The sequence below is a fragment of the Pectinophora gossypiella genome, chromosome 18 (genome assembly GCF_024362695.1).
Source record: "Pectinophora gossypiella chromosome 18, ilPecGoss1.1, whole genome shotgun sequence".
In the NCBI taxonomy this organism is placed as follows: domain Eukaryota; kingdom Metazoa; phylum Arthropoda; class Insecta; order Lepidoptera; family Gelechiidae; genus Pectinophora; species Pectinophora gossypiella.
Genome location: NC_065421.1, coordinates 8,733,014 through 8,745,628, shown reverse-complemented (window position 1 = coordinate 8,745,628; position 12,615 = coordinate 8,733,014). Strand labels below are relative to the sequence as shown.

Below are 12,615 nucleotides of genomic sequence, written 5' to 3'. Positions count from 1 at the left end.
AGTAGAGTTAATAAAACCAACTGGCTTCTGTGGGCCAGTGGTTGAGCGTTCGGTTCGCGGTGGAGACATATCACAAAAAATACTTTGTGATTCCTAGTTTTAGTTAGGACATTGTAAGCTGATCACTCGATTGTCCGAAAGTAAGATGACCCGTGTTTCGGAGAGCACGTTCAGCAGTTGGTCCCAGTTACTATTTACTTAAGTAAGTAGGTAGTCGTTACTTGAGCCAGGTCAGGGGCCTTTGGAGGCCAATAGCAACCCTGTCAAGGATGATGAGGTCGACTATTGCCCACACGAAAGAAGACTGGCTTATTAGAGGAAAGTGATGGTTGGAATGACTAAATTATTAGGTTTTCTAAAAACGATAAGGACAAACGTAGGGTAAATGTGAGCGGTTAGCTCCATAATAGCGAACAAGGAAAAGCCCCATACAAAATGTAGGTACAGTGTACCTATACACGTGATATCAAACAGACTAATAATGGCCCCGATTCCTGTAGACACCATCAAAATTTATTTTAAGCTATATCTATCATTTTCTTTTCCTCCGAAAAGGAAAGGGACAGATGATTGATAGTTGTAAATTTTAAAATGAATAAATAACCGGGACGAATCAAACAGGTATTTCGCTGGTACACAAACCGTTTGACGTGTGCTGTCAATTTAATTTTGTCGGGTTATTGGCCAATGTGAAATTATTAGAGGGTTGTTTTATATTTGTGCCTAAAATTGACGTGTGTTCCATACATTTTATGCCTGTCCAATATCTGTCCCTTTCCTTTTCGGCGGTTAAGAAAATGACAGGTGTAACTTAAAATCTTTTTCTCTTCTTATGGTGTCAGGGTTATTACTGAGCCGCCAAATGCCCCTGACATGGCTCATGTAACGTTTACTTACTTACATCAATAAGTAGGAACCGGGACCAACGGCTTAACGTGCCTTCCGACGTACGGATCATCTTACTTTCGGACAATCAGTTGATCAGCCTGTAATGTCCTAACCAAACTAGGGATCTTTTGATTTTTGTGATAAGTCCCCACCGGGACTCGAACCCCGCCTCCGGATCGTGAGCCCAACGCTCAACCACAGGACCACGGAGACCGTTACTTAAAATATAATTAAATGATGTCTACAGGAATTAGCACCATTATTGTCCTTATTAAGTAAACGGTTAATTTAGACGTTGAATTACATCATTGACGGGGTTAATGTCTTCAATAGGACATGTTTTTGCTACAGCTGTCCGTTAAATTAATTTACTTAATCTATTAAATGGGCACGTGTTTAGCATTTGAAATTGTTTGACTAGAATGTTCTAGACGGTCACTTAATGTCATTGGCTACGAGTTTTTCCAATCTAAGTACAAAATACACCTGATAAAATCTAGCGTAAGCTCCCAAAATGGTCTTAGAGGTAATCTCCTGCTTATTTGAATGTTAATAAGATAGCTATGGGAGACTTTCCAGGCTACTTTCCTCAAAAACAATACAGATGGCGCTGTACAGTTGTTCCTTTGTTTAACCTTCTAATTTCATGGATAACAGACATATGCATCTTTTATCTTTGTTTTTGGGTACAAATGATGACCCTTGTTATTACACCCAGGCACAATTACATCTACCACCCATTATTATTGTAATCAAAATAAAGAGAAGCAATATAGGTGGCAACATAATTCTATATATAAATAATCTGATCCAAATGTCAAGCAACAATTATTTTTGTATATGCGTTTGCCCTTCTGCCATTTACGTTGTATTTTTTAATAATCATGTACCCGAGGAATGAGAAAAGAGGTAATTTTGTACAACGTACCGTCATGAGCAATATAATGTACCCACTTTAGAACTCTGTCGCATTAACATATTTGACATTTAGTGAGACTTACAGTTCAATTTGTCAAAAAAAGGTAATGTGATATGGTCCCAAACAAACATAACATCACGCCCTTATCCCCGAAGGGGCAAGCAGTAATATACACCACTCATTCATCGCTAGCTATGTAATAAAGAGGGAGCCTTCGCACTCACCGGGCACTAATCTGAAATACCACGTGGTACAATTGGTATCACGTGGTATTACTGCTTGCCCCTTCGGGGATAAGGGCGTGATGTTATGTTTGTGTAAGAAGACTTTTGAAGGAAAGATTTACGATAAAAATCAACCAATACAAATCTTGATAAAGGATACCTTACAATTATTGTACTTACATACATACATACATACTACTTACAGATGAAAGTAAGTAGCCATTACATGAGCCATGTCAGGGGCCTTTGGTGGTTCAATAGTAATCCACCTCACAACCCACTCCATAGAAGATCATCATCATCACCAGGCCATTAACGTCCCCAATGCTGGGGCACGGGCCTTCCCAATGGATGGATAGGGAGATCGGGCCTTAAACCACCACGCGGGCCCAGTGCGGATTGGAATGCAGCCGGGACCAAAGGCTTAACGTGCCTTCCGAAGCACGGAGGAGCTCGAGATGAAAACTTTTTTCTTTGTGGTCACCCATCCTATGACCGGCCTTTGCGAAAGTTGCTTAACTTCAACAATCGCAGACCGAGCGCGTTAACCGCTGCTCCACCGAGCTCCTCAATATGATAGAAGATGATTATACATAAATAATTATACGTAATTACAAGTAGGTTCCCGATAGGATACGATAAGCTTAAAAGGCCTGTTAATAAATACTTATATGGATAAGTACAAAATAAACAAACGGATAGATAAAAGGGGTACGTGGGCGCTCACACGTGCGGATAACGGACCGCCTTATCGGAACAAACTGACTAAATCGGACCGTCTGTCGTCGCGTCGTCGGTTATACTATGGTCTGCAACTTATGTTTTAATACCTATATCATCGACACCAACATTCGTGTGAATGTCCTTGCTAATTTCTACGAACTGGAGACTAATCTAGTTGGGTAATTTAATTTTTTTGTTAGCTCAGATACGTAGGTATGATTGATAAGGTCGGGTAGTAAAGATATTGAAATTGTGAAAAATGCCTAATGTCTATCACACAATGATAGATAGATAGATAAAATACTAATGCCTAATGTGTATGTATTATGTATATTATTATAGTACAGGATATTATACTATGTATGTTTAAATATATATTTTACACTTGTGTTTATTTATATAGGTATTTGTGTGTATGTATGTATATACGATTTTTTTTTGATATTTTCTATTTTGTACACTTTGTGCCTTCCCACTTTTATTAACCTCTTACACCATGCGGGGGTGCCTGGAAGAGATCTCTTATAGAGATAAGTCCACCTTTTTTAACTAATAATTATTGTGTACAATAAAGAGTTTAAAAAAATTGACATTATTTTTTTAACTTTGATACGTACATACCTAGAACATATAGCAACACGGACCTCCGCGGATCAGATAATACGTTTAAAGTCAATGGGATGATATTTTCATTAATTTCAATAATGGTAGGACAGTAGACCAGTAGTTTCGCACTGGTAGAACCTATACTCTGTATTTCATTCCGAGTTCAGTTTTTAAAATACATTACATTAAGTAACAAGAAAAAGTTGAGTAAAATCCATGAAATAGCAGTGTCAGTGGCGGCAGTAGGCGCAGCACGTCACAGCTGGATATAGTGGTGATCTCATGCGCACGCGTCGATAACCAACAACACACCGCCTGTGCAGGTACTTACCCCGCACTGACACTTCCAGCTTCTTAGTTCTATGCTTAATATATCTATTCGATAAGAGACATCTAGGCCCGCACTAAAGAGTTCAGCGGGAGCAGATATGTATTGGTCTCAATGCTCAATTGCCTGTTAGAATGTCACCAGTTAGCCATTACAAGGGTGACATTATTGAAGCAGTTTTTCTTTACAATTTAAATGTATGTGCGACGTGCGTCCTTGAGGTAGCAGCAGCAACTTTTCCTCATTTCTATGTCATGTCTCGAGCACGTAAATTCCAAACACACAAAGTTATCATAAAGAATAACAAACAAGAATGCAGGACATAAAGAATCAGTTAATTGCTAGGTAAGCAGCGTGACCAATTAACGCGAGTTCGGCTGCGCCGGCGCACCCGCGCGTTGAGACGAATTTCATTCGAGCAATTGCCGTAATTGGCCCAGTGTTCCGGACGCAGCTTGCCTTTGTCCTGTAATGCCTGGATTAAAGGACAATTGACACAGGAAAAGTATCGTTTATGTTTTTGTTTTTCCTTTTGATGCTCGGTCCATAGTTGAAGATCGTACGTGAATCTGAATGAGGAAACTACAACCTAGTAGGTTTGTAGCTAGTTGCGCAGTTTCCGATAAATCGATTTTAAAGTGTTTTAATAGGCATCTATAAAGATTAGTCTTTAAAAAATAATCGGTTAAACACCTTAACAAACTCGTACACCTTATAAATTAAAACCTTGTTAGGTTTTATTACCTGCGGCCCGTGCGTGCATCGACACGAAGCACCAGTTGATTGAAGTAAATTGATAGGCATCTATGATTAACTTGTCAAAATTCATTAACTACCATTTTTGGCATTAAATTAACTGAGATGTTGATTACGTTTCGTGTGGCCATATAAGGTGGTATAGAGTTACCGTGGGCGCCCACGCCCGCGTCCTTGCCGCAAGGTCCGCCGAGCCTCCCGCCCACTGTTGGGACTCGCGTGCCTTGTACGCCGGTGCATCGTACACCTCTTACTTCACTTGCCCCAGGCCAAGGATCGCATAAATGATGCATTATGTCATCCGCGAAATTGGGCAGGTTCCAATCGGTTGCACTGGCGCGCAGCTGGGCGATTTCTTCTTAGTTTTCTATAAGTTTGTAATTCTTTAATTACAAAGTAGTGTGATTATTAAGTTTAGAAGGAATACAAGAGAATTATGATTCAAAAGCAATGTTTTTGGCAAGTTTCTCGTTTTGCAAGAGTTTTGGGGTAACCGGAACAAGGTGCGCGCCGCGAGGCTTAGTCTAAAGGCGCTATCTGCCATTATCTGAGATAACCAGTCGCCGCGTGCTATGCGAAATGACGCGAAATATTTCCGGAGTTAGAGGAGTGTTCTATAAATAAATGATTCGACGTCGCTCGTGGGCGAAGATTTCGGGCGACGAGGGCGGGCGCGGCGCGGCAGTAGCGCGCGATCCGCCGCGGCCGGCCCGCGCGCGCGCAACGAACGAACGACCCGCACTCCCGCGCATCGAAGAAACGCGATCTTCGCGACAACGACTGCCGATCCTCTACCAGTATCCAAGAACACGTGCCGAATCGAAAACCGAGAAATCTAGCGATAATTAAAAGTGCATTGACGGATCGAGCTAACAGTAGTTAACATTTGCGAGGGCGGATTATAACGAACAAATCGACTAACAAACTCGAACCGCACGAAGGTGTCGCGTCGCAAAAAGCGCAACACAATAGAGTAACCGTCTAATTATATCGTGGTGTGTCGAGATGCAGAACATCGATCCGCTGGAGTTCGCCAACATACTGGCCACCGAGCTCTGGTGCCAGCAGGTAAGAGTACCTACCACACTGCCATAACACTCTACCCCCTATCTATCGCCATCCGTTTAGCGTTCAGAATTAAGTACCTGCTGAAAAAAAAACATAAATATCTTCCGAGACGCTTGTTTTGTTCTTATTGCGTTTTAATTAAACACGAGATAAATTGGCGAGAACACTAAAATGCGCGGTTTATTAGCACGACGTGTCTGGACTGCGCACACCTTTCGACACCTTAAATTTTTGAGCATCATTACGAAATGCCGGTACAAATACTTACAGATTTGGGTTAGAAACACGTGCAGTGAAGGAAGTAAATGAAAAAAGACCCATTAACCTCAATAAGTAGACCAGGTATTTTTTGTTCTGCTAAAAAGTTTTCTTACTGTCTACAAGTACTCTAGAAATTAAACTACGTGAAACAAAATCTAAACAGATTCTACTCTACGCCTTTCTTTCTCTTAATTTTTATAGCATCACCAATTTTTCGTCTGAATCTGAACTTCATCTTGCTATAATTAATTAGTCAGCACAGTATAGTTAGATGATAAGTAATGTTTGTTCTTGTGAGCTGAAAAAGGATTTATAGATCATAACTCATATTACGACGGTAGTCCACGTAAATGTGTTTAATCATCGCCCATTTAAAGTGCGGTATAAATAACTAGGCTGGTCATTACGAAATTATAGACTTTAGTATGGGTGGGTTTAACTCGTAACCCCTCTATTAAATGTATTAAGCGTCTTAGATGCGCAACTAGGAGCTTTAATAATCAATTGCCATCGTTTTAACACTTTTAAACGCAGTTTTAGACCTTATTTTAATAAGTATCTATTCTCAAGAAGGGCTGATACTCATAGGTATATTAAAGACACAAAGCCAGCAGCGTATCTTTTTATCTACTTACCTATATATCTTTATCAAGATTAAACTGTATTTTTATAAAGATATCACATTGTACGCATTTTATTATTGTTTATAATAATGTGTGTGCACAACAAATAATAATATTTTGCTGACAAACTTGGATAGGAATGTGGAAGCAAGTGTGGTCGAAATGCACAAACAAAATAAATAAACATTGCATAATGATTTCACAATTTATTCTGCGCCCACACTATGTTGTGTATGTATGTTTCGCCAATCGTCAAATTTAATTCAAAGGAAATAATTCTCGGAATAATAGAACGGCGCTTGAGTGTTCGGTGACATGATTTGTACCGTACCTTTGTAGGGAAACAAGCAAATAAATCGTTAATAAACATTATAGTTATTCAAGTATTGACACTTGTTTACTGTGACAATTTGACCTGCTTTAAAACCGTTATAATATAAAACATAAACAGCCTCTTAAGCTCTTTGTGAAGCATAATTGGAATTCATTATTTGAAATTAATAAATAAATACGTACCTAAGTCGTTCATACTATCGTATATCAATTTGGACATTTACCACGCATTTGCGTACTAGATTAGATTATAAAAAAATTCATTGTTTTCTGCATCTCTGTTAGAAAAAAGTGTTCTCTACTATTGTAAACACATGTTTCACAAGATGATTTTCTTTTCCCTTGCCAAACTTTTCTTCTAAATGCAATACACAATTCTTTGTTGCATAAAAGGAACGTATAACACAGGATTACAAATTAAACGTACAAACGGCGGCCTTAATGCTAAGGTATCAAATTCCTCCAGGCAACCTTTGTGTGATAAATATAATTTACCCGTTGACATTAATTTAGACACCATCGCATTGTCCAGAGCCATTTACTGTTATCATCATTGGCCACAAGATCTAGACAGATGGTGGCTGTGTAGCTGTTACTTTTTGCTGCAGGATCATTGTCAAGCCAATAACAGCACAACACCTTTTGCCGCGTTTCACACAAATAACACGTGTGTCGGGGGGAGGAACAAAACCCACTTACTTCCAACAAGGGACTCATGAATTCCTTTTCTCTTTTCCAGTTGGCGAACCTCGAGGGCCTCCAGTCGGGGGTCCCCACTCGAACGACGGCCACCATCACGCCGACGCAGCTGCGCAATTTCGAGCAGACCTACATCGAGCTCAGCAACTGCCGCAGCGACCAGGCCAACCACGCCGGCTTCGTACCACCCTCAGTCACGCACGCCAACAATTACGGTACGAATTGAGTTTTTTAGAAGTATTTTAATGCAGCATAGTCTACGAGAGAGCAGCTACAAGGTTCTAGGTAGATGAACCTCTCTAGAGCCTCGAGAGAGGATAAAAATATCTTCTTTTATAACATAACTTAAGCTCACGACTATATCCCAATTGGCATAGACAGAGGTACATCCATCGTAAGATGAACTAAGTACCCATGCCTCACCGAGCTTTCTGTTAGACCAACGTGGTAATTCTTCTTTCGCCTTCATGTTATTCTCTTCATAATCAAATTCAAGTAAAAGCTATACGATCAACAAAGCGGTTTAAAGCCAAATGTGAGTTGGCAATAAATATAAACAGCCCTATATACGGCCCACTGCTGAGCACAGGCGTCTCGATGAACCGGAGGGGGTGTGGGGCTTTCTCCACCACGCTACTCCACTGCCGGCTTTGGAGTTGGCACTGAAGTTTCTTTATTCTTCTTCTTAAACATATCAGGTGAGCAGTGGGTGTATATACTATAGGGTTCTGCTTACCCCTTCGAGGATACAGGCGTGACGTTATGCTATTTTCTTCTTCAAATGTTAATTCATTGATGTCCAGGAGCTAATTGTAAAACTATCTAGTCCACACACCTCGTTCTTTTAGATTGACGAGATCCTATTGCGATTCCAGGCATCCTGAACCAGGCGGGGTACTGCGGGGCGGGCCCGACGACGGCGCTGCACGTGTCGCCGGGCCCGCTCTCCGCCAGCGGCGACAGCAGCTCCAGCCCCGGCCTCCCCGCGCCCAAGAGACGCAACATGGGCGGCCGAAGACCCACCAAGGCGCCACAAGACATCTCCCCCGAGGAAGAGGAACGCAGGAAGGTAAGCGTCTTCTCGTAGGCTAATATTGGGATTGATTTCTTGTTCTCCCTAATGGTCTTAAGGCCTTTTAAAATCTTAACCCCCATTAGAAACAATTATTGTATCCGAAAATGTGGACTTCAAGACGTAAAGTGCGAATTGTCATGTTTATTGTAGTATTGTCTAGTCTAGGAATCCAATAATCCAAAGTACTTTCTAAGGTTGCCTGGAATTGTTGATTAGCAATAAGGCTGCCGACTGCCGATTGTGCTTCTTTTGTCTACTTGTAATTTGTAACTTTCGTAATTGCCTTTATTGACTTAAATATAAATAAAATATTTACTAAAATATTTACTTTATTTACGTAATGTATGTTACTAAATATGTTGTGTATAATAATGAGTTATTTATTGATTGAAGGTTCGCCGTGAACGAAACAAGATGGCTGCCGCGCGCTGCCGCAAGCGAAGACTCGACCACACCAACGAGCTGCAAGACGAGACCGACAAACTTGAAGAAAAGAAGCAGGCCTTACAAGACGAGCTCAGAAAATTGAACGCAGATAAGGAGCAATTAACGTCGATTCTTCAGACGCACATGTTAACCTGCCGTTTGGCCAAGCGGCCGCCCAGTCCTCCCGACGTGAAGCCCTTCCAAGACCCGTATGCGTACGCGGCCGACGTGCCCGAAGACGGTGTGAGGGTCAAGGTCGAGGTCATGGACCCAGTTGTTGACCCCGTGCTCGGGTTAGATAACGATATCTTCGCATCGCCGACGCCTGACAAAAGGTGATTTTTTTAACCCTTTCATTTTCTTGCAGTTCTTTCAAAAAGTAATAAATAAAATTACAACTTAACGTGAAGATAGACTGCATTAGTATTTTTTTTATTGGGAGAGTTTAATCTCTGCTTATTTCCTTTTTGGACTTTGAATCAAGTCTTTAGTAGAAGTATTATGCTTAGCAATTCTAACATGTTTTTTTCTGCTTTCCAGAATAATGCTGTCGGCGGCAAACCCAGCCGTGGTAACGTCGTCATCGCCGGCGCCCCTCGACACGCCGCCCGTGGCCGCGCGGCCGAGCAGGCCCAGCTTCTTGCAGGTGCCCCTTGTTCCTACGCCGCAGCAGGTACACCATAACACCACCTTACAATAACCCCTGTGTGCGCTTGTCTAAACCTGAGCCTGTGGGCTGATAACAGTTGGTAGCGTTGGGCGATAGCGACTATTACGCTCTCGTCACACTGCCGGCGTGACGGGCCCAACTGGCGCCCTGTCATGCCAACAGTGTGGCGAGAGAAAACAAACGTCAACAACGCATGACGTTATGCGTTTTACTGTCGCGTTGCCACCCGCTGCCCTGTCGTCCAGTACGCGGCTTTAAAATTTCAACGTGGTAGAAATTATCAGCTGTGTGCTTACGTCATAATTGAGACAGTGACGTAAACATTTGTCAAAGACGAAAGCTGGCTTTTTCTACCACGAAAATGTGTGTTATGGTGTGCTATCGGGGTTTTTTTAATACCTATTTTTTTTAGAATCGTAATTTGACAATTGTAAAATCTTCTTTTTGTTGTTCGTTTGTTAAATTTACGATCTCATGCTTTTGTTTTGTTTTTATCAGTGAAAACATGAAGAAGATGAAGCTGCTTATACTATACCCAGCAGAGGGATGGGCTTACTGATTGGACGAGTCCTGTGCTCAGAAGTGGGATATTGTATTTAAATAAAATTTCATATCAATACAAGTTGTATAACAAATGAACGAGTGAATGAATGAGTAAATGACGATCGAAAGGCTTCGAGAAATTTTGAAATACCGCAGACATTTTTAGGGTTACTATGATTGTTATTGTCGCATGTGGATATGTAACGGACGAATCTTGACAATAGTTCTTTATGAGCACATGTTGGGTTCACGGCTTTTAACGGCTACTACGCCTGTCTTCTCCATTACCACACCCCGGATACCTTATACAAAAATCTTATTCTTACCGTCAGCCGACAAACACGTAAGTGCGAAGGAGACAGACAATCCGCGCGATCCCCTTTACTCCTTAGCGGCTTACGGCTATTTAAGACTAAAGTAAGACCCAGAGGGGTGAGGTCGGTGCGGGGCAAAAAGTTAGTTACCATTATATACGTACCGTTACGTAGAATATATTTAGGCCATTGCCAAATTGGACGCGATAACTACTAGACATTTCTATCCCCAAGCAACTATTAAGTCCAGCATGACAAGCATATACCTAACAATCAGTTTCTCCCCTTAGATCCACAACACCAAGGCCCTGGGCAGCAATAAGATCGCGGGCATCGAGATCAGCACCCCGAGCAACGGCATCCCGTTCAACTTCGACAGCCTGATGGAGGGCGGCACGGGGCTCACGCCGGTGCACCCGCACCCGCAGCTGTGCGGCGCCATGCTGCAGCGGCCGCAGCCCGACCCCGACCAGGACCACCACAACTCGCTCGTCAGCCTCTGAGAGTACCAAGCGCTTCTGGAAGTAGAGCTCTTCGACTTCTAGAAGGTACCAGCGCGGCTGGCACGCGGCCGGGCGTGAGACGTGCGGCCGACCCTTCGTGTGAGTTACTCGTACGTCAGCACTCTAAGGACTATTTATTCGATGTACTCTAATCTATTTTGATATCTTTCTCTGTCACTCTCCCGTGCTAGGCGATCGGCTATCTCTTTCTAAGTTATTGTAAGCGACGTCCTTGCTCACTATGTGCTTTGTATTTATATCGTAGTCTAGAGTTAGTAATGGCCCAGCGGCGCCAGCCTACGGAAGTCAATTGATGAGCTGTTCTAGTATTCTAAAGGAGGATATTTTTATAAAAGAATAGATTTGTATTTCTGCAGAAATAATAATTGTGATCTAAAATAAAACAGAGTTTTATTTGAAGCATTTCAGGGATTTTTTTGGTGTTGTGCTTGTTATCTAGCGAGGCTAGACTCGGTGCGTATTTGTAAGTTTTGTAAAAGATCTCTTTTACACGCGACTGGACCCTTCGGCACAAAGTATTCAACGTCGTATATCTTGTCATAATAAACCTCGTGCCATTATCTACGTCTACTCTCAGGAATACAATAATTATGAAATATTTAGTTAACCGTAAACTAACAGCAATATTACTTAAAGAGTATATTAATATATTGATGGTAAGTTAGCTCAATGTTGGTGTATTGTCTGACCGTTCCATGGTTAGTACTGGTAGCGTAATGTTAATGTTAAGCCTTTTGTGATACGTCCAGTGATTGTGCGCCTGCGACTCTAGTCGCGTGCAATTATTACACTTTGTAATGCTCATGCCGTCTCGTCAGTAATGTGCTACACAAGTATTTATACAAACAAATACTTATTGAGTATTGAATAAAAAATACTTCATTAAATTTTGTCAGTTTAATTTGTAATTCATAATTAGAATAAGTAGGCTATCAAAGAGTGATGTTAAATAAATCCATAATTATATATTTTCATATATTATATGGCATGAGTGAATAAAATGTTTAGATAAAGACCACTGGATTAAAATATAGTGTAAGGCAATAATTAGCGTAAGAGCACTTAACAATTATTATAATATGCATAACTTAGACCAAATTATTACTTTATGTGCTTTATTGTAGATTTAATTAAAATCTAAGCCAAATATTGATTTTATGTGGTTACGTTAGGTATAGGAGAAGCCGCCATTTCCGATGAAGTATTATAGGTGCTGGGCTGTCGGCGCAGCATGCATACCACGTACGCGGTGTATTTATTTAGACGTATTATAATATGGAGTATGTCACCACGAGACTAGTGCAATAGCGCGGATTGCCTAAGTTTTATACGACAATTTTACTATACACTAGTATTCATTCGAAATAATGCATAATATGAACATCTAGAAGAATAAGAGAGATGTAATTTTTTCTAGAAGATTTTTTCTTAACGCAATTGTAGTATACTTTTGTATTTTTCGAAGAAAATTAGCGAAGCAATATATTTGATAAAATTATTGGATTTATCGCCGATGTAGTGAAATATTTATGTAAATCAGAAAAAATATAAATTTTGTTACATACACCCGAATACGGTTTTTTTATTTCACTTCGATTAATCTGCCGACCTTTATACTTCTTAACACAGAACACC

At 40.9% G+C, this 12,615-nt stretch overlaps 1 protein-coding gene across 4 annotated transcripts in view; it reads left to right on the top strand.

Moving 5' to 3' along the window:
• The window catches only part of LOC126374833 (transcription factor kayak), a 35,878-nt gene extending 23,326 nt beyond the window's left edge, over positions 1-12,552 (top strand). For 2 of the 4 annotated variants that reach the window (XM_050021567.1, XM_050021568.1), the window contains exons 2-6: positions 7,469-7,643; positions 8,304-8,497; positions 8,897-9,264; positions 9,470-9,602; positions 10,747-12,552. In XM_050021567.1, the coding sequence (XP_049877524.1) occupies positions 7,469-7,643; positions 8,304-8,497; positions 8,897-9,264; positions 9,470-9,602; positions 10,747-10,959 (1,083 nt within the window). In that variant the 3' untranslated portion in view covers positions 10,960-12,552. Of the gene's footprint in view, positions 1-5,118; positions 5,513-7,468; positions 7,644-8,303; positions 8,498-8,896; positions 9,265-9,469; positions 9,603-10,746 lie in introns of those variants that run through there. The other 2 variants (XM_050021570.1, XM_050021569.1) reach the window with 2 other exon arrangements.
• The last annotated feature ends 63 nt before the right edge of the window (positions 12,553-12,615 follow it).